Source organism: Leuciscus leuciscus (genome assembly GCF_965113295.1).
Source record: "Leuciscus leuciscus genome assembly, chromosome: 14".
Lineage (NCBI taxonomy): Eukaryota > Metazoa > Chordata > Actinopteri > Cypriniformes > Leuciscidae > Leuciscus > Leuciscus leuciscus.
The window spans coordinates 21,678,087-21,702,679 of record NC_138738.1 but is presented as its reverse complement, the minus strand read 5'-3'; the positions used below and the strand labels follow the sequence as shown (position 1 = coordinate 21,702,679).

Below are 24,593 nucleotides of genomic sequence, written 5' to 3'. Positions count from 1 at the left end.
GCAGTTTAACTGCTCAGGACTAACAATGGACTCAAGCAACCATCACAAAAACAAAAAGTTTAAAATATATAAAATAAAAGCTTTTGTTTTGTCTCGACTATTTGTAAACATTCGTTTTGTGAAATTGCTTATTCAGGGAGCACTAAAAACATGTTATTTTGTAGATTCTACAATGTGTATGTAAACCACAACTGTATCTAAAAAGAATAGTGGAAACACAATGCCCCATTTGACTATGTTGCTATTTCTTTTAAATGTAATAATGAACAGGTAAAAAAGAAAACAAAAAGCCTCAAGTGGTTTTGTAAAACAATTTTATTCCAACACAAAATCTTATCAACATTTCAATTCACAACACAAGTCACTAAATAAAATTAGCCTGAGTACAAAAGAGAAATACATCAACATATATAAAATATTTATAAAAAGTCCAACGGCTCTGAGCAAACAAAACAGTACCTTAGAACTGACACTGACTAAAGTTCTATATACCAAATCTGATGACTGATCAAAAGCATTTTAGTCTTAACACTCTAGGTCAACACCTGATGAAATATATCAGCGTTTACACAAATATATTTTAAGAAAGCCATTCATCTGATTTGGGAGAGCTGATGGGCATTTTAGAGCACAAGTTTTGGCAAGGTGGAGGGAGGTCAGCCTATTAAAAAAAATGCAGGGGACAAAGAGGACATGGTGATGGAGGGCAGAGGTAGTTATTTACATCAGGCCCCCAGTCTGTTGCTGAAATACATCAATTGTATCCTCATCCTCCATTTCCAACTGCAAATAGATTAAAAAAATTATAAAAAAAGACTATAAATTATATGAATACTTTAAGCATGGTGACATCCAGAACTGGTCATATCAGTGACTGTACCTGAGCTGGTGTGTCAGTCTCATTAATTGGCTGCCCATCAAACCGGAACCGAATCTGACGCATTGATAGCCCCTGTGAACAGATCAAATGTTGACTTGACTTCTCGATAAGCATGCTTTAGACACACAAATTCCAAGTGGAATACTGTGGAGAAAAGGCCCCGTCAAGTGACAAATTCAGGTTGATTGGGACACTTTCTTGCCATTGAGATGACTGGGTAAAAGTGTCCCGATCAACCTGAATTCAGACTCCCCCTAGATTTCTACCATCCCTTGCTCTGGCATTTAAGACTAAGGAACAATAATGTGGAAAATGTTAATAGATGTACCCTGTTATGTGCTTCAGAGATCAGTTTTTGTTCCCAGGAGCTAGGACCATCCTGAGCTGTGATTTTAGTAAGTTTTAAGTTTCAGTAAAAATCTATAGAGCCAAAATTTGCCACCATGGCAAAGAAAAGAAAAATACTGTTATTGCAATAGCAATACATAAAAGTAATCCCTCTTAAAAAAAAAAAAAAAAAAAACCCTGTGTTGGACTACTTGAGATGTATTAACCCAATTGCATTGATGCTCTAATGGGAGTAATTTGAAAGGGCCTTATGTTTTATAGGAGGTTTATTAACAAATTGTATGAGTTTTATAATTTAGAATTATCTATAACCAAAGTTTAGCAATGAGTAGCTGTAACATGTTAGCATTTCTCAACTGCAGTCTTGGGAAACACCTACCAAAAAGTTTCAGATGTCTCACTAATTAAAATCTCTCAGCTCATCAGCTTCTTAGCGTGTTAAATACGGAGACATCTAAAACCTTCTGGGAAGTTTTTCCTGAAGACACGAATTGAGAAACTCTGTATAAAAGGATATGACCGTGATGATGTATTTGGTCTCGGCGGACTACACATGCTGATGCTGAGAAATGCACAGATGTGCAGCTGTGAGCATGTAAATCATGCTTCTGCACACACAGACATGCATAATATTCCCCAGAGCAGATCTAGACAGGATTTCAGAGGAACTCTGATAATGCTACGCTGGACTAGCTTTCAGCGAATACTGAACCAGACTATTTAAATGTTGTGCAAGGAAGCTCATTAACTGGGTTTCCATCCAAACGTGAAGCGAATCTTTTCAAAGTTCACAAAAAAAGAAAGAAATTCGAATTAGTGCGTTTCCATCTAGTTGTTTGAGCGGATGACGATGGTATTTGTAACCAACACCAAATAAAACACCATCAGCAGAAACAGTCGATTAGTCACGGGGGTTTAATATTCACTCCATTAGAATTTATTCAGCCAATGCGTTTCTATCTCTCATTAACTCTTTTTCGCACTAGTCAAAGACCACCAAGTGAGCATAAAAACGTTTGCGAATTTGGCGTTTCCATCACTTGTTTTTGATGCAATACTTCAAAATGCGCATAAAACCAGGGTGATGGAAACATAGCTATTGGTTGTAAATACATATAGTATGTATCTGCAACCAATAGCTATGTTTCCATCACCCTTATACAGATGAGATTTATATCCAATTTATAACCAATTATTTCCAGACATTCACATCTTTACCCATCTCTTAGTGGCAAGTATGGACAACCTGTGCACTTAAAGGAAGGATGATTATTACTGTAAGGGAAGGTAAATGATGCAGTTGAATGCAAATAAAATAATTTTACCTGTCTCTCACAATATGCTTTCATCAGTTTGTTGAGGGGTGTGTGCCTCTTGATTTTAAACTGAACCACTGAGCCATCCTGCCCAGCCACTTTCAGATTGATGTGGTCATTCTCTGTTTTTACACCTTCCTGAAATGAAAGTAAAATACAGTTATCATAAATACAGATATCAAAAGCTAAATAAATACATGCTTGGCCACAATTGTGTAGAGCACATAATTGTATTGTACAAGATTGTAGCATCTTGGAATCATGACAGGAACACAAATTCAGTTCAATAAAAGGGTTTACAAAGCTAGTAAGTGAAAAAAAAAAAAACGGGTTATTTCACCCATCTTTACGCAGTGAAGGCAGACTGCTCTTTTCCACTACACAGTACCAGCTCGCCTTGGCTCGCCTCGCCTCTGTTTGGTTTTCCACTGTGTAAAAGTTGTACCTGTACCTGCTTCCAGGTACTTTTTTTCGTACCACCTCCGGCGAGGTTCTAAGCGAGCTGAGACGATACTAAAATGTGACGTGAAAACACGGCAGACTGCTGATTGGTCAGAGAGAATCGTCACTATTCATGGGTTTCATCAGGTCCCTTTCCACAGGTGTATAAAATCAAGCACCTAGATTATGAATGCAGACTGCATTGTGCTTGATTAATACACCTGTGGAAAGGGACCTGATGAAACCCATGAATTCACGGCGTCATCATTGCACGCGCCAGACGGAGTATCCTGAATAAAAAACAGCAAAAACAAAAACAAAAACATCCAAAAACAGCATACACTCGATTTCCTCCATTGTCCTGTGTGTGTGGGTAGCGGGCGTGTCTCGCGTAAAAGATACGGCAGTTTCCTGCGGCGTCGCTATGACGACCAGGTACTATTGTGGAGGTACGTACTATCTGCAATGGAAAACGGAGCGAAAAGCGAGCCGAGTCGAGTTGAGCTGTTACTGGTAATGGAAAAGCGCCATAAAATAACATACTCTCCTCCAAAGTCTAAACTATTAGACATAATGGCCTGATTTCACAGACAGGGCTTAGATTAAGCCAGGATTAGTCCTTGTCTCAATTAGGACATTAAGTAGCCATTTTAAATGTGCCTCAGAAAAAAACACCAAAAAAACCCATTACTGGTTGAGACAAAACAATGGCACTGACATTTTAAGATACGAGTATTTTAAGATATACTAGTTGCTTTCAGTTAACCCTCTACTGCATGAATTTTGATGACACATGATAAAAATTATTTCACATCATTTCCTGGCTCATTTGGGAACATTTTATTGATTTATTGAAAAATGTCCCTCCCCCAACCCCCCCACCCCAAAATATTTTTTTGTTGCCTGAGGGCAACGTTATGCAACAATGGTAAAGAATCATAGAGAAAATGATCATTATACAATTCTCAGAGAGCAATAAAAAAATAAAAAAAATTATTAAAAAATGTCAAGAAATCATTTAAGTAAAAAGGGAAAAACACTTAAATAACTCTGACTGGCAATCCAATGGACGAGTCTGGGTTTGGCAGGAAAACGGTACTTGCCTGACTGCATTGTGCCAAGTGTAAAGTTTTGTAGAGGGGGGATTATGGTGTGGGGTTGTTTGGTGGAGGGGGGATTATGGTGTGGGGTTGTTTGGTGGAGGGGGGATTATGGTGTGGGGTTGTTTTTCAGGGGTTGGGCTTTGCCCCTTAGGTCCAGTGAAAGGAACTCCTAATGCTTTAGCATACCAAGACAATTTGGACAATTTCATGCTCCCAACTTTGTGGGAACAGTTTGTAGATGGCCCCTTTCTGTTCTAACATGACTGTGGATGCTGCACATTAGTGTCACTTTGGTGACTTTGGGTGTTCCTGTGCACCCAGGAACCCTACATCTTCCCTACTTGTAACACATTATTTGCCATTGTGAGGTATTGTCCAAGACATCCTTGAAAAGTACCCCTTATCGCATAACGTTGCCCTGAGGCAACAAGAAGAAAAACTGAATTTGTGAACATGCAAAATAAAAATAAATTCACAAAACCTGCCAAAAGGCTTCTCTACACCTTCATACACACACACATATTTTTTATGTACAGTTCATGTCATTTTAAATATGATTACTAAAGCAAATAATCTTGCTTTCATCTCACACCATGTGCTCCTGTGACCATGTGTCAGAAAAGGACGTCCCGCCTTCAAATGGTGCTTGATAGTGACTCCCAAACCTTATTGGACTGTTCTTTGATACTTTTTCAAACATTCTAATTGGTTGCAATCATTTAAAGAAAAATGTACTGAACACAGGGCTTAAGAAAACTTTCCGTTGCCTGGGGGCAACGCTATGCAGTAGAGGGTTAAAACAGCTCAAACATGCATTTTAGTCTTGGACTTGGCTTAAGCCAATTGTCTGTGAGAACCGAGGGTTGATGTATTGAACAACAGAATAACAATAAACCTACAAAATAAATTTAACACCACACTACAGACAATGTGGCCATTTTCTTTTATTACAGATTTCAAATTAAGTGATTCGTGTAGAGCAGTGCTTCGCAAACATGTCTTAGGGACCCCCACCCACCACTGAACATTTTGTACATCTCGCTCATCACTCACACTTCATTCAAGTCTCTAGTCTAGTCTCTACTACTGAGCTGAGGAGTTGATTTAGATGTGTTAGATGAGGGCGACACGAAAAATGTGCAGTGGCTGGGGCTCCTCAGTGCAGGTTTGAAAAGCACATATTTCCAATGTGACACGCACAACACACGACTTTTTTTTTTTTTTTATTGTCAAAATAAAGTATCTCGATATAAGATTAAATACACAAATAGGACTCCTACAACGCTGTCTGTTATAAATCCACGCTGCAGTCTGCACTATTATTCGCGAGTCCAGAGCTTTGCGCGCGAATAGTCAGTGAGCTCGCGAGAAACAGCAGTGGACTCTGCGCGCTTCCAAAATACAGTGCTTTGTTTACTACAAGTTTTGTCTTATCACTTGCAGTGTGTATGAGGTGCGAGGCACATTAGCGAACTGGATAATTAGCGCGTTAGCTTTATGGAAAACCATCACTATTTCACAAAGAAATTGAATCAGTGAACAATACATGAGAGGAAAATATACTCTGAAAAGTCCCCATTAATCATATATCAAAGAATTGTCGTGCTTATAAGAACATTTATAAAGAGCCTTGAACACGCACCTTTGGCTTCTCGTCTGCCATGACTGCCTCTGCCTCTCACGAACGCGCGTAATGCCGCCGGAAATGACGACATTTAAAAGGGTCCACTTCCGGAATCCCATTACCCTCATCCTCCCCTTGATTTGACAAAATCAGGAATATCCCCAGCTGCATTTAAGCAGCAAAGCTGAGTATGAATGATTTGACAAAACCAACAGCAACCAATACTGATAGACATAGTATACCACATTGTTCAAAACAATATATTTATTTGTCTTTAAAACAGTATACATCATGTTAAATTGTAGATTTAACTGAGTCTAAAAAGAACAGTATCATAGGAATATTTGTGAAGCTCTTCTTCAAAATAACTTACAAGTCAAATGAATAATCATTAGAATTGGCTCCTGGACACATCCAGTACAACAAAATAATACTGAGACATCTGCTGTAAAACAAAAAACAAAAGCCATACAAAAGTCGCAAACACATCTTTTAAATGTCAAATTTTATAATATAAATAATTGCATCTGTAATAACCCTAAAATGAAGTGTAAAACATGTAATGTAAAACATTAAAACCAGCCTCCTGTCCAATTACACACACACACAAAAATAAAGAAAATCGGACAACTCTGCATATAGGCAATTCCTTCCAGTTGTGTAAAAAAGGAAATAAAGTTAAACTTTACATCCAAAAACACAGAAGTCAAGTATGCTTTGCACACTCCTTTCCCCTCCCTGTGTCAATTACTGTTATCTGCTGAGTTTCTGCTAAATGACGCAAGACAAAGTAAACTTGGCTTTAAACCAGTGAGGCCAGCCATGTCAAACACCAAGAATCTGATAAATAGTAATGAAATAAATATGTAAAACTCAGAAATAACATCAATAAAATTCACATAACCTCTAACACAACTGGTGCATCACGGAACAGAGATTAAAGGATAGAAAAATTGTAACCTGTCCATGATCTGAATGAGCTGAATTGTCAAGTGGTGGCTAACAATAAAATGACCCATTACTATAAGCAACATGCTTATGTTAATGACAACAGAACCTAATGAGTACCTAAGACCAGCATATCAAGACATCTGGGGGATTACTCACAGACTGGGATTTATAAATGTAACATCCAGTGTGTCAAAGGTAAAGTCCTTGACATAACATATCTTTGAGACTCAGTCGAAGGACTGTGCACACCATTGATGCACACCGTGTTTTCCATTTCTCTTCATAACTAATAGTGCTTACACAGCTATAAATGACCCCATCTTTCCACTGGAGGGAACTTGTCTATCTCTCCAGACTCTGTGACCTGTCGATCTCCAAGGATGAATGTCAGCTTGTACCTCATTCTCACTTTCTCCTGTAAAACACACACATACAATTATTTACGCAGTCATGAGTTTATCATAGACATTTTATCATGTAAACATATTTATAATTTCTTTGTATGGCCACAAGTAAAACAATCTATGGAGGGATTATGCAGGATAATGCAGGGATTAGCAATGTAGTAATTCTAAAATATGGTGACAAACATGACAATTGACTTTTCAGTGATGAAACATTTCAAATATTCAAGAAATTCCATATAAAAGCATTCAATAACCTAACCTGTTTTCAGCGATACAAAATGGTGTGACTCTATATTGTTTTGTACAATAAAAAAACACAACAAAAAAACAAAAACCCTTGTCCTCAGTTACTGACGAAGAGGAAACAAAAAGACAGTGTTTATTCACAATGCAAAATACTCAGGGGATCACAGGAACAGCATAGGAGAAACGCAAATTGCGTAAATCATAGACGATTAACACCCAACCAGGAATCGACAGAACTCGGAGCTTAATTACACAAGGGAATGGTAACTAATTAACAGAACTAAGTGCATAATTAAATCAAGAACCATGGAAACAGAGGCTGCATCCGAAATCGCTTACTTCCCTACTATATAGTAGGCAAAAAGAGTATGTGACAAAATGAGTATGGACGAATTCACAGTACTCGTAGAAGAGTAGGCAAAAAGTACCTGGATGACCTACTTCCGGTGGGATTCTGAAGTGTGCATACGATGGACACTTTACTATCTCATGAGGCCACAAGAGAGGATTTATAAATGGCAGTGAAGCCACGTAACTAACGCTGGTAGGTCATATGATACTGACAGCATGGCGGATGCAGTACATCCAAATTACATTCATATTACACACATTCATATTTTAAAGATGCACTTTTTTAGCGGTTGTGAAGTAATTACTTATTCAAAATAAGTAAAATAAAACTGAACATGACTGTGAAAGTTATTTATTATTTAATATTCAATTTATTTTCCAAGGTTAGGCATTAGTCTAACAAGTTTGCAAAAAACAAACAAAAAACGATATAAATAATAATATAAATGTATTTTATAAATGTGATGTTAATGGTGAGACAATTGTCTAGTGATGTACCTACCAAACCATATTTTGGACAAATGTTCACCCAGAAGTGAGCTAAATCTAACAAAACTAACTTTTGAGGATGTCTATTTATAAAAAGCAGAATTTTTTTCTTTTAAGGTTAAGGTTAAGTTATAGTATTTATAACTATCTGTTTATAAAAATGATCAAAGTCTATGGAATGTCCTCCTCATTTAGATAGACAAGTAAATGTGTATGTGTGTCTTTCTTCACCTTTAGTGGGTTAGCCAGGAGCATGATCTGAGTGATAGAACTGGGGGGCATGAAGGGGTTAAAGGGAACCATTTCGGTTCCAGAAGGGGGCTGCAGCTTCACTCTCATAGACTGTCAATTACAAATCACAGAGGTAAAAGTCAAAAATTCATTAATCAAAACCATCTGAAACCAAAATTTATTCAGAACTGCAAAATCCATAAAGTAAAAAATGCTTGTCTATCACAAAACAATAACAGTCTACTTTTAGCTTCCATATACTTCAGAAGAATATTAAAAATAAATGTTGTGCCTCTCACCTTTGGCACAGCTGCCTGAAGCACTACATTCCTCACTAACAGTGGTGCTGTGTTCAACATGGACACCACAATCACCAGAACATCAGGGCGACCAGGTGGATGGTCAGTAGCAAAGTGCAACAACACACGAACACCATCCTTATCGTAGGCTGTCACTGGACCCTCCTTACCTGTGAAAACAAAGGGAAAAACACACAGTTCTAAGCCTTACCATAACAGGCAAGTCATTAAGTCTAGAATAACTGCTATAGATCTCACAGCATCCATATTCATTTATAGGCCTTACTTGGTTTAATGGCCTCCAGTGGAACAAAGACAGTGTTTAGGGAGATGTCTGAGCCCGAGGGTGAGTGACTGGTGGGTAGTGTTGGAGACAGGGATCTGAAGAGAGGGCTGTCTGGGGCGAAGCTCTGAGGTTTGGCAGAGGATACAGCAGAAGGCACTGGTGTTATTCCAGCAGGAAAACTGAATGTGGTTAATGCAGGATGAATGTTCTCTTCCCAAGCTCTAAGTTCTCTGCCGCCCGAGCTTGAATATTTGGACTGGCTGCTTAATATAGAAAGAACAAACAATTAGTTGTATTTAAATGGAACGAGACAATTCACAAGCAGTTCTCTGATCACAATAAAAGGCTCTAATAATAGAGTGTGCACATTCTGCCGCTTTCCTTCCTTCCTTCCTTGTTTTAATGCTATTATTAAACTGCTTCATCTCAGAACAACTATCATTTACCAATGGCATCAATCCTCTCTAGTATATATATATATATTTTTTTTTACTTAATTTTCAGGAGCCATTACTTCAGTGTCACATAATCTGTCAGAAGTAATTCTAATATGTAATAAAAATAATAAATGTTTTTTTCTGTGTTTTTCTTTTAAAGAAATTGCTACTTATTCTCTCACTACCTATTAGCCTTGTCCAGGTCCAGCATGGCAAAGTCTTTACTGCTCTGCTGGAGGGAGTTTTCAAAGCTTGTGACTGAGGTAGCTTCCGAGGTAGGTGGCGCTGTTGAGATTAGAGGATTTAATGGAGCAGAGCTGAAGAGGAGGTCAATCACTGGTTTAGAAGTCTGTCATTAAAACAAAAAACAAAACAAAAAAGTGAATGGGTAGATATCAAACATCATAAAATGCAGACTCTCTAGGCACACATTTTAAATTCATTATACATTTAAATTATATATAGGCTACAGCACTGTAATCTTACTTGTGAAGAAATCCACTGATTGCTTTGAGCTTCTTTTGTATTCTTTTCTGCTGACTTCTTTGATTTTGAGTCCAGACTACCAAGGCCTGAAAAATAGTCAGTTAACACCAAGAGAGTTAAACACTGAGATTGCCTTAAAATGGATGACTCTTACTTATTGAATTGGAACCCACTCCTATAGAAAATTATATTATATTATACATAATACTTACACTCCCGTACAAAGGTTTGAGGTCAGTACGATTTTTGTTTACAAAGGCTGTATTTATTTGATAATAAAAATGATTCTTTTACAGTAAAAAAAAAAAAAAAAAAAAAAAAAAATATATATATATATATATATATATATATATATATATATATATATATATATATATATATATATATATATATTTAATTTGTGAAATATTAAAAAGGAAACCTGTAAAAAGGCAAAGCTCCATATTCAGCAGCCATTATATGAGTCTTCAAGGTTAAAAAAAAAAAAAATCATTCTAATATGCTGATTTGGTGCTCAAGAAACTTTTCTCTCTTCTTCTTTTTATTCTTCCTCTTATTATTAAAAAATGATTGTGCTGCTTAATGTGGAAAGTGTGGAAATATTGGCCTAAAACTTTTGAACAGTGGTGTATTCAATTTTATATTAACCCCTTAAGCCCTGAAGAGTTGTTTTTTCTGAGTGACATACACAAACGTAAAGACTCATAACTCCAAAACTATAGCAAGAAGAGTCAAAAGGTAGGCATAGTTTGATAGAACACTTTTAAATTTTTTAGAAAATATAAATTACATTAGGACATTCTCATGCTGAGAAACTGCTGATAATACATATTTTTCGTATTTGACATGCAATAACTCAGGAAGAAAATCCTTTTTTAAGTTCCTCTACATGTGAGCTGCATCTGCATTTTTTGGGAATTGCATAAAGTAATCAAAAGTTACAGCATTTGGAACCAATGTAGCCTTGTTTAGTGCATTTTTCAAATTGTTCCACCATGAGGAATATCTTGTGATCAACAAGATATGTATTATGTTAATTTTAATTGAGAGAATCTGCTGTAAATAATGCTGTGCCATTTTCCACAATCGGAGCATGTTACGAAGTTATGAAGTTACGAGCAAAAACGTGACGAATGCCGCATCCGTATATTATTTACATATGGGTCTTCACGTACAAAAACTCACTCAAGTTTAGTCAAAGCCCGAAACAATTATGCCTGTTGTATTCTACTCCGTGAGACCTTTTTAGATGACACATGACTTTCTGAGCTGTATGATGTTTTTGACATATTGCAGTACATAGTACAAACAATTATTTCATAAATTACGAAAACATTTATTTTCTATTTATCAGCAAATAATAGCATTACTTAGGAGTTAATCGAATATGCACTATTATGCATATATGCACCGAATATGCTATATGCACTGTAAAGTTCAGACTCTAAGCTTTCAAATGACACCTATTTTGTGTTGATCAAGACAGTAGTTTAGAAAAATATGATTATTAATCGTTTCCTAGCTAGGTGGCAGGCAGTACACTCGGTTTTAGAGGGACTACTCAGCACTCGTTAAGAGATTATCAAAATTAGCATTAAAAAGCTGAGTTTCTAAGTTTTAAAATTATACCTATTTTTTGTTATTCCATTCAGTGGTTGCTTAGTCATTTGATTATGATTTCTTTTTCATAAAAAAAAAAAAAATGGTACCGCCAGCAGTACACTTCGGGTTTAAGGGGTTAAATACATTCCAAATAAAATAGACATCATACACTGCAAAATACATTGCCATCTTTACCTAATGAACCAAGTTCTTCATCCAGAAGAGAAAGACTGCTGGGAAGCTGGCTTGATGGAGGACTGGTTTGGAAACTTGACGATCCAGAGGACGTATTGGAAGAGGAAGGCCGTGCTGCAAGTGTGAGGAGGTCAGCAGGAAGGGAATCCGAGTGCTGGGGTGGAGTCAAAACATGTTTGAGGGGTGAAGGGGACCCTGAGTCCAAATCAATCAAAATCTCAGAAGAGCTTCCGTCATTTGGGTCTGTTCAGAAAAACAGAAAACAAACTCACATTGAACTGCATTTTCAGACTTGTAGTTTCATAAACCAATGCAAAGCTCTTTGGATAATTCAGATACAGTATGCTAAATCTTTTTAAAAACATTTTAATGTGTAAATTGTGACAATTCTGGTACATAATACATACGTTTTGAGGCTGTTGAACCTGGTATGTCAATCACAATGGTCTGTCCTTCAACAATCTTTTTATACGAGTTGATTACACGTGAGAGATCATCACTAGCGTGTAAAATATCACCTGCACCAAAGACCACAAAGTACATGTAAAGGAGAGGAAGTTATTTGGTTCTAATATATTATTGGCTTAAGACCTAAATGAGTTTTTATTTACTAATGTGTATTACCTAAGGCACTGTCATCATCCTCTGTCTCGGTGGCGAGTCTGAAGACAGCGGTTCGAAGTTTGTCACAGTCATTATAAAGATCCTATGAACATACAGTTGCACATGGTCAATTACGTACAAATGCAAGTCTAGCAGTGACTGGATATAAAAGGGCTCACCGTTAGAAGTTCTTTGTCTGCTTGTGTCGACTCATCTCTTTTGAAATGACTTAGCATCTCATTTAGGAGCTTCACACTGTTGTTCACCTCCTCTAGGGTGCTGGCACGATGGGAAGCTTTCTGTTGTATAGCCTCATCCTGAAAGCAAAGTAAGAGGGCAGTAAGCCATTTAAAAAAAATGCATATTAAACAAAAAGGTAATGACTTGAATACACCACTTCTACCATCAGCATGCTTTTAATTTCTGAATTAAAATAAATTGATACTTTTTGGTATAATATTTTATTATTATTCCGGGTGCAATTTATTTTACTGTACGTGCACTTAAAGTGTACTTACCTAAGAAAGTACTGGTTAATAAGTTGGTTAAGGTAACTACATGGGTTAAAGTTAGGTTTAGGTTCAGGTTCAGGTTCAGGGTTAGTACCTAGTTATTACCCAGTTATTGTAATAACTATAATAAGTAGTACATAGTATGTATATGGGGAACAGGACTGTAAAATAAAGTGCTACCATTATTTCTTACAAAACTATATTTTAACAAAACGGCATAAACCTGCATAAAAATAATCATGCAATCAACATGCAGAAAAACCCCCAACTTAAAATAGGAATTATATCACATCATAGTAGACCCTCACGGCTGTGTGTCAGGGTCAACAAATAATATCAGATTAATATTGAATAATTAAAAAATATCAAGTCTCTTAAAATATCAGATCATTTTACCTTTATGACAATGTTTTATGAAAATGTCATGTGGTGCATCTACAAAAACATAATAATATATAATGTTTGTAAAAACAATTTACACTAAATGAAATGAGGAAAAGCAAATGCTTTTCTTTTACTGTGTACATGACAGTCCTTTTTTATTTTTTAAATGTGTTTTTCAAAACGACATGAATACAATTAGTACATTCCTAAAAAACTGGCTCCTGTTTTTTTTACAAAGACATTTTAAGGATTTACTTATTTGTCAGTGAAGTATTTGTATAAAAAAAAAAAAGCACAAGATTATTCAATCACTTACCTCTTTGACCATACTCTTGATAATGCGGTTGGCTTCTTGAAGATCCTCAGGCTTTTTACTCTTAAGAAGTTCCGCAAGACGCTGCAAGGAAATGTTTATAGATAGACAATGCTTTACAATTTTACAAAACAATTACCCTTAAAATAATATTCTAGGTTCAATACAAGTAAAGCTCTGTCAGCAGCATTTGGACTTAAAAGGAGAACTAAAAGCAAACAGTTTCATAAAAGGACTCCCATTGATTCTTGTTCAAATGTCTTAAAAAAAATAGTTTGAGCTGTTAAGTTTTTTAAATCAGCATTTTATGGTTTTGTGATTTACAGCCTTAAAGCCCAAAGTATACATCATTTTTTATGTGTACGCGAAGGCCCTGGTACAGTGACGCAAATTTTGATACCAGAATTGTACTGAACGATTTTTTGTAACCATGCATAATTTATATGCGCAGGTCGTCCCTGTGCATTGAATTTGTTTAGCATTAATCTGTTGTCAGTCACACCAACAAAATTATACAATTTTATGTAACTTCTCACAGAAAGGTTGGTAAGTAACTTACACTAAAATCATAATAACATGTTGTTTATGTCTAAAAATTCGCATTTTTACATTTACATTATGGATTCGCTCCATTCACTTCCATTGTACGTGCCTCACTCAACCTAGACAGTGTAACTTTTGCTTTTTTTAGATAAAGAAAAAAATGGACAAACTGAAAGAATTTTCTGATAATCAATATTATACAACAATTACGGTCATTTGAGCCTAAATTGTACTGAACCTGGAATCTTTCTTTAAGTTCTGATACTGTAATGTGTTTCTTCACCTTACTCTTTTCCTCATTGTCAAACACTGGATTCTTGGGCTTTGGCGAGGGAACGAGGGTCTTGTCCACAGGAACCTCTGGGTCTTCTGTTACAATACCTAAGAAAGAATGTGACAAAGACTTAAACAAGACAGTCTAGCAAAATTGGAAGATAGAAAATAAGTAGGTGAGATTCTTATAAATGCAAATGTTTATATTTGTGACGAAAGAACCTTGCATCTTTAGCATCTGATAGGCCTCTGTGATCTTTGCCTCATCTGGTAAAGCAATTGACCAGCTGTAGAGCAACTCTATTACTTTAGTCTTCACTTGTTCAGATACTCTGTCTCCCAAATACTGCAGGATAAAAAAGGGCAAACTTATTATGGAGGTATTGTGTCTGTAATGGGTGGTACCTAAAAAGTTGGACAAAAACATCATGCAGGTTTTGAATAACTTGAAGGTGGGTAAACGATGACAGAGATTTTTTTTTTTTTTTTTGAGAAACAATCTTTTAACTTACCTTAGGTGAAACTACTTTAATGAGTTCATTTAAAAATCTAAATTTTCCAACTTCATTATGAAACCTCCTCCCACAATTCTTCATGCAGGCTTCTAAAACCTGTAAGAAACATCTGAATTTAGTTAGTCAGTCACTTTATTAAACATATAATATTTGGTCTGAAGGAGATAAACTCACAGTTAGAGCTTGTAATGACTCCCATTCTTGTGGTGACTGGATTTTATGTGCCAATAATCTGACCGATATCTGTGGGCTGCAAGTTACAGACACAATTCTCAAATCAGTGATTTAAGAACAAACACAAACTTTATAGTTTCTTTATTACAGAATCATCCTAACTTAGAATCCTATCTTATCTGCTCAAGCCTGGAACAAAGCCTTTTGAAAATCTGAACAGACTTGATCATACATTTGCAGATGTTGTAAATGGTTACAGAGGAAAAACTGGGCATCGTACATTAAAGGACTGGCACTGATTTTCAGCAACAAACATCGACTCCTCTCCAGACTGTAAACCGGGGGCAAACGTCACGTAGTGTGTAGATGCTCAAAAAGACAAAACATACCCTTCAAGTTCCTTGTTGATTTGGTCACAGAACCCAATGATGTACTCCCACTCCTCCTGTCTGTTTGACGGATTGGTGGCTTTGTCTAACACGAAAAATCAAACTAATATCACTATTCTTGAATGAAAATCAATTCTCTCTTATTTTTTACTCTTCTTCTGCTAAACATTTGAATTAACATATTTATTAAATAACAAATGTCATAATACATTTATGCACGTAGAAGACACTTTTATCCAAATCAAGTCACATTTATATAGCATTTTATACAATACAAAATCGTTTCAAAGCAGCCTCACAGTAATAAACAAGAAAACAACTTAATTTAGCAAAATTTTGTTTAGTATTGATTCAATTCAGCTCACTATGTGTCAGTTTCGCCAAGTTCATCGATAATGAAACAACTTCAAAGGCAGATAGTATGCTATAGGCAAGGCACTTTTTTAAGTGTAAACTATGCAACGTGGGAAGTTCAAGACAAAATGGTTGGTTTTCTACTTAAAACAGAACCTGTTTCAGAGCTAACAATAAAGAAGTGCAAAGTTACAGCTGTTTAGACAACAGCCTACGTGTCTCAAAACCTAGACATTTAGGGGCATAACGCGTTGGAACCAAATATTCTGCCGACTTTAAACGCATCAGCGATACCCTAAAATGCTGGCTAGGATGGGTCAGTCCATCCAACCAACCCTCATGACCTGTCAGTGTAAATATCACAGACACGCTAAGACATGAGAAAACAACTGGTCACAAACAGCATCCGGATATGACAGTTTTCTGTCTCTTAAAGACTCTACAGAGTAAAATTAAACCATATTCTGGTAATGTATTAGCATGAAAACTCACTTAGCCATGACTCCAGTGACTCTCCTTCCGGATCCGCCATGATCACACAAAATGCATAACTGACGAGAGGGAACTACACAACAAGCCCGTCATGTGACATTCTCGTGCCTCTGTGTGAATCAGTGGCCTGTGGTCTTCCGAAAGGAAGCGAAGTTCTTTAATGTAAATAATTAATGATGAAATATTCTGTTCACAAATATATTTACCTCCCCCTATAGTAGTCCTGTAACCAAATGTTTTCAACCCATTTATTTCATGATATAATATAATTTGTGGTATAAAACAATAGGTATAAAAAATTGATTCGTTTAGTTTAGTTACTCGTGAATCTTAATTTCACACACACAGATGGTGACTTACATTAATCACGACTCGTGAAGTCACCAGGTCTGTGTGTGTGAATTTAAGATTTTGTCTTGTGGGCGTTTATGCGATTTAAGTTTTCAAGTGATGTTATTAGTAACAAGCAATTTGCTCGAGTCTGATTATATTTGTTCAGAATAATATGAGTAATTCTGATTTCCATTGTACGTTTGTATAAATTGAATAAATTTGGGGAATTTTCTTAACTAAATATGTATAACTAGGGCCAGTGTGCTGATAGTTTTGTCATATCCAATTGATCCTAATCTGGCAACATTTATAATCATTTTTAAGTAACTTAAGAAACTAAGTTCAGTTGTTACATGATTTCTGTATCATAATCTTTTTATTATTGTTATTTATAAATTTTATTATTTTTGCTATATCTAGCCCTATATATATATATATATATATATATATATATATATAAAATACTGTCTTTTTTATTTAGTTTAATTTTTGTCTGTACACATGCTTTACTAAATGTTCTAAATCATTTTCTATGTTGTTTTAATGCTTTGGCAATACAAAATTATTTTTTTGTCATGTCAATAAAGAGAGATTATGCACTTGACACTTGTTATGCAACTCAAAACAGCAGACTTTATAGTATGTAAACAAAACAATGAAAATGCTCTCAATTTTTGAAAAAATAAAATAAACTTACAGCAGCCAACATGACTGAACATTTTTCTCATACATATTGGCCCAAACAGAAACTTTAACAATGCCATTTTAAAATTAATATAAAATTAAGAAGCTTTTACAAGGTATCCTAATGTGCTAACAACACAGGTAAAAGTCAAAGCATCTTCCACTGTTATTGCAATAACCCTTCACTGTAAAAAATATGAAACTGTACAAACAAAGTGTTCATTGTATGAAACTTCTAAAACATAATAATAAATTAAAAGAACTAAACAGAAAAGAAAACTGCCATTCATGTATTCTGCTGGTGACTCACAGGTTTGCGGCTGGTAGCGATTGCTTTTCTTATTGCATGGAATCATCATCATCCAGTGCAGATTTAAGACACTAACCTCAAAATAGAACAAATTCTGACCATTCTGAGCTAAACCCAAACGCTGAACACAACACATGCAAATGCATGAACACGAACTCCGCCATACTGCTCCACAGTACTAGTACATGGGGTTTCCACTTCTTTCTCCCATGAAGTACTCTTTAAGCCTTCCGTGAACACTGAACGCTTGAAACCCGAATGCTGAACAAGGAACCTCATCCTCTCCTCAGTCAGCTACTTCACTGTAGTAGTACTTTTGTGCAGTTTCAGTGAGGGTCCAACCACTGGCCCTGAACTCCAAGATCTCCAGCAGCAAGAGCCTTGTCATGGAGCTGAGGTCTTGCTGAAGGAGAAAACCATCCCGCAGCAAGTAAAAGAGCTGATTCATGCGCTGAGAGTTTGCTTGCTCCAGCTGCTCGCCCACACGATGAAGCTGTAAGACCAGGCAGTCCACCTGTTAGAAACAGAAAGAAATTCATAGATTTAAAATAAGTCAAATGTCAACAACAAAAAAAAAATCTTACAAATGGCCAAAGAAATTGTCTTTTGCAACTTCAGAAATAATGTACTGTCAGAATATGTACTACATTTAAAAAAAAACTTCACAACCATTAAAAAGTAGCATGTTCTGTAAAGCATGAACACAATCACATGCTACATTTGGCATAGGGATGTCAATGAGTAATTGTTAATCGAGGAGTTAATGGATTAATCACCTTTAAAAATATAATCAATAAATCAATAAAGCTCAAATGCATTCAGTAATAATGTATGAAGGTGAAAACACTTGCCTATAAAATCAACTGATGCTATAGTATGCATTACAACTTGACCACTAAATGTATATTTCGGAAATCTTTGCTCAGGCTTGTAAACACATTTGAACTACCATTAGTCCGTAACAATTGCATTAAAGGTGGGTCTGCTCTGGGGCTTCACCTTCTCATTAATTCATTACTTCCTTCCTTCACTCGCTACATCAAGGGCAGATAGAATAAACTGGAGAACTGCTTTCAAATTAAATACTGACTCCTCAATTTAAAGAACTTGGCAACACGGATTCTATTTTTTCCTGTTTATTACTTAAGCTGCTTTGAACCAATGTGTATTTTATAAAGCGGTGTATAAATGCTGTGCCGAATTGCAGATCTGGAGTAAACATATCTACTTCCCTATGATCAGATGATTTCTTGACTGCTCCCTTCTCACCGCTGTCATTTTTGTTGTGCATTTGTTGTATTATTGAGAGAATAGTGCACAGCACATATTTAAAATTTAAACATATTTAAACATTCAACTAAACAACGTTTGCAGCATGGGCGGCATCTGAATGTTTGAAAACAGTATATCGTTACTAAGGTTTTTCGAACTTCCTTGAAGAACGAAAAAGAGTGAGTACGTCAGGGCCTTAAATTGTCCGTTTTTTTTATTACTGTTTTATGAATACTGGGAATTTGGATATTCCACAAAATTGCACAAAGCTACTTTGTCCTCTGACATTCCTACTATCCTGACATTCCTTGTTAATTTCAAACAAGGTTATGATACCAATGCAGAAGACAGTCAAAAATTATAATGTTGACGGATAGTTATATATTCCTTCCCAAAATTAAATTTACTTCCAAATGTTTATGAGCCAAACCTTTTACCTCTTCCTCATTCATCAAGGCATCTGACTGAGCCAACCGAAAGAGGCAGTCATATATTGGATCCACAAGGGCCACAACAGGAGCATCGTTTACCTAAAAACAAGTTAGTTAGTCAAACCTGGTTGAGGAAAAACAGACCCTCCGATACAAATAAAAAACTGCCTACTTGCAACTGAGATATTTTACCTTGATATAATCAAATACGCTGCATATAAACGTGACCACACACACCCACTCCTCCACCGAGTGGTTCCGAATCTCCACCCTGGCAGTGAACTCTTGCTGTAGACGATTCAACAGCTTTCGCCTGAATACACTGGATGCAGCTTTCCGGGCCTCTGCCTATTTAGTATAAAAGTTTATTCGCAATGTAATAAAACAAAATACATGGCTTCAATGGAGGTTCATTTCATCCTGTGTTTTGCAGACAGTTGTTGGTTCATGAAAACAGCTTTGTGTTAGGGATATATTAAAGGTCACAACTTAATGAGCAACATAAGAAAGGCTTACCTGAACTACAGTATAACACAAGCGGCCAGCATCTTTGCAGAACGCGAGGTCTTTCAATGACTGCTCTACGATGGCGTTAGAAAGCTTGTCCATATCAACTCTCTTTGGATCTGAGAGGAAAAAAATCACTTGTTCTTTTAAAGTTCTTAACCGGCAAGGGTAAGCTAAAGGCAAGATACTTCAAAACCTAGCCAAATCACTTTAAATGGATTATCAGAGAAGTCCGGTAAAGTTTACATACCGTTCATCGCTGTTTGAAGCATAGTCTGAGTTTCCGAATCAAAAGCCGTCCATGCGGAATCCATGCTGCTCGAACTTAACAATAATATAAGGTAATCAAAACAAAGGAACGACCACAGACAAAAACATTCACTTATCAAATGTATATAAAATCAATTGAATAACATGACAACAATTCAAAACATGACAGGGATCGCTCGCGTGCACTGTTTAACTCGTTGACATCGCTGTGCTGAATTGTTTGGTAGTTTACAAGTCAGAACAAATTCTAGATTCGTTAAAAAAAGTATTGCGAAATCACAAAATGTTCAATATTACTTTCTTACTTCAAACGCGGAATCCTCGCGCGTGTTTGTTTCCTGATTGCGTGGACTGGTCAGTGCGCATGCGAGTTTGGACACACTTCCGGGTTCAGCACTCATGTGCATCACCATCCTGATCACCATGGCATGTAGTTTCTTCTCATTATCCACTTAAAATATATTAATGTATATTGGCGTATTATGAATGATTTAAACCGTTCTGTTAAGTATTTAAATAATTACCACAATATTACTCGTTATCTGGGTTGCAGTTCTGAAAAAAATACTTTATTTACCAAGATGTCACTAGGGGGAGACAAATAACTAGAAACAGGTAGAGGTTGTTACCTGTCGGTACGCATTAGGCGAGGCAAGTTTATATAGCACATTTCATACATTATGGTAATTCAAATGGCTTTACACAGAAAGGAATTAAAATAATCACAAAATAAAATCAAGGGAAATTAAAACAGTTATAAAAGGAATTAAAATAGATATAGTGATACAGTTATAGCCTACAAGGAATTAAAAGAGTAAAGAGTAGGCTATTACTCCGACCCGCAGATATCCAGATAAAACGAATCCTTAAAACAAAGAAGAAGAAGAAGAAGAAGAAGAAGAAGAAGAAACCCTCCGTCAAAGTGATAAACAGCTGAAAACAATTTCATCACCCCAGGTAAAAGTGAAACAAGTCTGTCGAAATTTTAGTAATGTTACAATGGAAATGAAAATGCCATGAGCATTTTATGCCACAAAAAAAGAGTGTTTACGTAATTTACATGTTGCTCATAAATACTTATTTTATGTGCAGTTGTCAGATTAAAGATTTACCTGAAAATGTATCAGTCTGTCCCAAGATCTACCAAAAAAGAACTCCAGTAGCAGTATTCTGACAAAATCACCCAATCAACGTTGTCTTGGCGTCATTTTACAGCAGCTCCAGAGTAGTCTACATTAGTCGCATGCCATTTATGTGCCCTGAACTGAGCTCCCAAGAGCAAAGATGGCAGCATACTGGTCATTTATAGGGTAAAATACACATTCAAAGTCTCAAAATATTCCTGATTATTTTCAAATTCATTTGAAAGTCGCTGGCCATGCACCCAGGGTGTTTCCCTGTATATGGCCCAAGATGCTATTGGGCCCAGTATCCCTGTGACCCTGCATGGGACAAGGCATTTTAGAAATGAATGGGTTAAAGTTAAGTTGTCAAGTCAAGTCAAGTCAAGTTTATTTGTATAGCGCTTTTCACAATACAGATTGTATCAAAGCAGCTTCACAGTATTAAATTAAAATAATACAACAAAGTTTGTTTCAAGAGGAATTTATTGATTGATAAAATTAAATTAAATATCCCCAAAATATCCCCAACTGAGCAAGCCAAAGGCAACAGTGGCAAGGAACCGAAAAACTTCATCAAGTGACCTAATGGTGTCCTAAAACTCCATCAGGTGACCTAATGGAGAAAAAAAAAACCTTGGGAGAACCCAGGCTCAGTCGGGGGCCAGTTTTCCTCTGGCATTTATGAGCTAGAGGCCGGATTGTAGTTTGAACTGTAGGATTATATGAATGCCTGGCTGAAGAGATGCGACTTTAATCTAGTTTTAAACTGGGAGAGCGAGTCTGAGCAACGAACAGTATCAGGAAGACTATTCCAGAGTTTTGGAGCCAAATGTGAGAATGCTCTCCCTCCTTTGGTGGTTCTGGATATCCTAGGTATGACCAAAAGCCTTGAATTTAGTGATCTTAAAGAGCGCGATGGATTATAGGGTGATAGAAGATCCGTTAAATAGACTGGAGCTAAGCCGTTTAGGGCTTTATAGGTCAGTAGCAATACCTTGTAATTAATACGGAACTTTATAGGTAACCAATGCAGTGATGATAAAATCGGTGTTATATGATCATATTTTCTTGATCTAGTAAGAACTCTAGCGGCGGCATTTTGGACTAACTGTAGCTTGTTTATTGAGGATGCAGGACAACCAGCTAGTAAAGCATTACAGTAATCCAGTCTCGAGGTCATGAATGCATGAACTAACTTTTCTGCATCAGAAACTGATAGCATATTACGTAGCTTAGCAATGTTTCTAAGGTGGAAAAAGGCTGTTTTTGTAACATATGAAATATGATTTTCAAAAGACAGGTTGCAATCGAGTATAACACCCAGGTCTTTTACTGTAGAGGATAAAGTAACAGGACATCCTATGATGTTAAAGTTGTATTGTGCTAGGTTTTGTGGGCGGTTTTTTGAACCGATAAGTATTACCTCTGTCTTGTCTGGATTTAATAAAAGAAAAGAAAATTACGGGTCATCCAATCTTTTATATCTTTAACACACTCTGTCAATTTGGAAAATTTTGCGTTTTCATCCGGCCGTGATGAAATATATATTTGAGTGTCATCAGCATAACAATGGAAACTAATTCCATGTTTCCTTATAATATTTCCAAGTGGCATCATATATATTGAAAATAACAGAGGGCCTAACACAGATCCCTGCGGCACTCCATAGTTTACTGGAGTTATGATCGATTTTTCTCCATTTAAATAGACAAAATGGTAGCGGTCAGATAGGTATGATTTGAACCAGCTTAGTGCTTGTCCTTGAACACCAGTATAATTTTGTAGTCGATCTAAGAGTAATGTATGATCTATAGTATCGAACGCAGCACTAAGATCAAGTAAAACTAGTATTGAGATACAGCCTTGGTCAGAAGCTAAAAGTAAATCATTTGTGATTTTAACGAGCGCAGTTTCAGTGCTATGATGCGGTCTGAATCCAGACTGAAACTTTTCATAGATCTCATTTTGTTGCAAGAAAGAGCCCAGTTGAGTTAAGTTGTGCAACCATCATGCTTTTTAAATAATGTAGATAAGCAGTGGAGAGACTTTAGAGTTCCCTTCACCTGTTTTTTATTCTTCTTGGTATACAGGACAGATATGTTGTGTATTCTTAAGGTAAATGTGAATGATTGGCTATTCTTTTATTACAGTTCATGTTCCAACCGCACTACCATTTTACTCTTCAGCTCCAAATTACACATTGCAAACACTATTAATAATACACAACTTAATAGTAGATTTATCTGTAATGTAAATTAACCAGTACCCAGGACAAAATCACTGAGAATAAAATGCACAAAATAAAAGGCAACACTTACAGGGTGTTATGAGATTTAATTCATAATCTATATTGTGCAGGTGCACATAAACACCAGCATTGTGGAACTGCACTTTTCAGACAGCAAACTGATGCCTTATGTGCATTTATATTGTTGAGGTTTACTGCAGCTGAAGGAATTTGAGTATAAACCTAAAATATTAAACTAACCAAAAAAGTCATTTTTCAGGATACTGTGTAATATATATTGTAAAACAATGTTCATGCTTGTTCAATGAGCCATAAACAACTATTGCATATGCACCTGTGGAACAGTCCTCAAGACATTAACAGTTTACAGTCGGTAGACAATTAAGGTCACACAGTTCCAATAACTTAGGACATTTAAGAGACATTTCTACTAACTCTGAAAAACACCAGAAGAAAGATGTCCAGGGTCCTCGATCACTTGTGTGAAGAGGGAGGCATAAGGACTGCAGATGTGGCCAGAGCAATAAACCGCAATGTCCATAATGTAAGACGCCTAAGACAGTGCTACAGGGAGACAGGAAGAACAAGCCGATAGTCCTCACAGTGTCAAACCACATGTAACCATGTGTCCCCCCAGACATGTTCAAGAACTTGCAAGTGCCTTGGTGGAAGAGTGGAGTAACATCTCACAGCAAGAACTGGCAAATCTGGCTCAGTCCATGAGGATGAGGTGCACTGGATGTTTACTTTTTCTTCTTTTATTAAATTTTTTTTGCTGAGTTTACGTCTCAATTAAGTTGGCGACACAACTGAACATTACTAAAATAATTGAAGTTACTACCAAGAGAACAAATTACCTTGACAAATAGAGATGAACTGAAGGGCTAAAAGTCTATCAAACTTGAAAGGTAAAAAATTCAGCATGAAAAATGACACATATGTTAGTGTATACATTTGATAGTTTTCTTTTAGTAAAACTTGGGCCACATAATGACAAACAAAAAAAAAAGAAAAAAAAAAGAGAAATCTCAAATAACATCAGACACTGTACAGCCTGCAGCTTCAAAAGGAGGAACTCAATGCCCCTTGTAAAATTGGGGTAATAAACTTCCAAAAAAAAAAAAAAAGAGTAATCAATCTGAGCAAGTTCAGCCCTTTGTCACCACAGTC

General features: G+C 36.3%; 3 protein-coding genes across 5 annotated transcripts; all 3 read right to left on the bottom strand.

Moving 5' to 3' along the window:
• Positions 1–297: 297 nt before the first annotated feature.
• On the bottom strand, positions 298–5,844 carry sumo2a (small ubiquitin like modifier 2a). The gene is made up of 4 exons (XM_082137063.1): positions 5,731–5,844; positions 2,554–2,682; positions 881–952; positions 298–783 (listed from the first exon to the last, which is right to left on the bottom strand). The coding sequence occupies exons 1-4, from the start codon at positions 5,749–5,751 to the stop codon at positions 721–723; spliced, it is 285 nt and encodes a 94-aa protein (XP_081993189.1). The 5' UTR covers positions 5,752–5,844; the 3' UTR covers positions 298–720.
• Positions 5,845–5,951: 107 nt separating this feature from the next.
• Positions 5,952–16,396, bottom strand: gga3a (golgi associated, gamma adaptin ear containing, ARF binding protein 3a). 2 transcript variants are annotated; one of them, XM_082136827.1, is made up of 17 exons: positions 16,245–16,396; positions 15,399–15,483; positions 15,010–15,085; positions 14,833–14,931; positions 14,543–14,666; positions 14,331–14,428; positions 13,508–13,588; positions 12,475–12,612; positions 12,317–12,398; positions 12,100–12,210; positions 11,693–11,935; positions 9,896–9,981; positions 9,595–9,758; positions 8,973–9,235; positions 8,687–8,856; positions 8,388–8,498; positions 5,952–7,078 (listed from the first exon to the last, which is right to left on the bottom strand). In XM_082136827.1, exons 1-17 carry the CDS (start codon positions 16,282–16,284, stop codon positions 6,968–6,970), a joined length of 2,082 nt encoding a protein of 693 aa, XP_081992953.1. In that variant the 5' UTR covers positions 16,285–16,396; the 3' UTR covers positions 5,952–6,967. The 2 variants fall into 2 exon arrangements, with proteins under 2 accessions (XP_081992953.1, XP_081992954.1); XM_082136828.1 differs by having other exon boundaries at positions 8,973–9,232.
• Positions 16,397–17,184: 788 nt separating this feature from the next.
• On the bottom strand, positions 17,185–20,463 carry mif4gda (MIF4G domain containing a). Of its 2 annotated transcripts, XM_082137047.1 has the most exons (6): positions 20,357–20,463; positions 20,032–20,105; positions 19,791–19,900; positions 19,467–19,622; positions 19,281–19,373; positions 17,185–18,085 (listed from the first exon to the last, which is right to left on the bottom strand). In XM_082137047.1, the coding sequence occupies exons 2-6, from the start codon at positions 20,093–20,095 to the stop codon at positions 17,858–17,860; spliced, it is 651 nt and encodes a 216-aa protein (XP_081993173.1). In that variant the 5' UTR covers positions 20,096–20,105; positions 20,357–20,463; the 3' UTR covers positions 17,185–17,857. The 2 variants fall into 2 exon arrangements, with proteins under 2 accessions (XP_081993173.1, XP_081993174.1); XM_082137048.1 differs by lacking the exon at positions 20,357–20,463 and having other exon boundaries at positions 20,032–20,348.
• Positions 20,464–24,593: the final 4,130 nt, after the last annotated feature.

Coding starts and splice junctions, on each gene's coding strand:
- sumo2a (XM_082137063.1), bottom strand. CDS start 5,751: ATGGCAGACGAGAAGCCAAAG. Junction 2,683..5,730: donor TGGCAGACGAGAAGCCAAAG/GTGCGTGTTCAA, acceptor CTTTCATTTCAG/GAAGGTGTAAAAACAGAGAA. Junction 784..880: donor AGACTGACACACCAGCTCAG/GTACAGTCACTG, acceptor ATCTATTTGCAG/TTGGAAATGGAGGATGAGGA.
- gga3a (XM_082136827.1), bottom strand. CDS start 16,284: ATGGCGGATCCGGAAGGAGAGTCACTGGAGTCATGGCTAA. Junction 14,667..14,832: donor TTAAAGTAGTTTCACCTAAG/GTAAGTTAAAAG, acceptor TTTATCCTGCAG/TATTTGGGAGACAGAGTATC. Junction 8,857..8,972: donor ACTGGAGGCCATTAAACCAA/GTAAGGCCTATA, acceptor TTGTTTTCACAG/GTAAGGAGGGTCCAGTGACA.
- mif4gda (XM_082137047.1), bottom strand. CDS start 20,095: ATGGATTCCGCATGGACGGCTTTTGATTCGGAAACTCAGACTATGCTT. Junction 19,623..19,790: donor TGTGTTATACTGTAGTTCAG/GTAAGCCTTTCT, acceptor TATACTAAATAG/GCAGAGGCCCGGAAAGCTGC. Junction 19,374..19,466: donor GCGTATTTGATTATATCAAG/GTAAAATATCTC, acceptor ACTTGTTTTTAG/GTAAACGATGCTCCTGTTGT.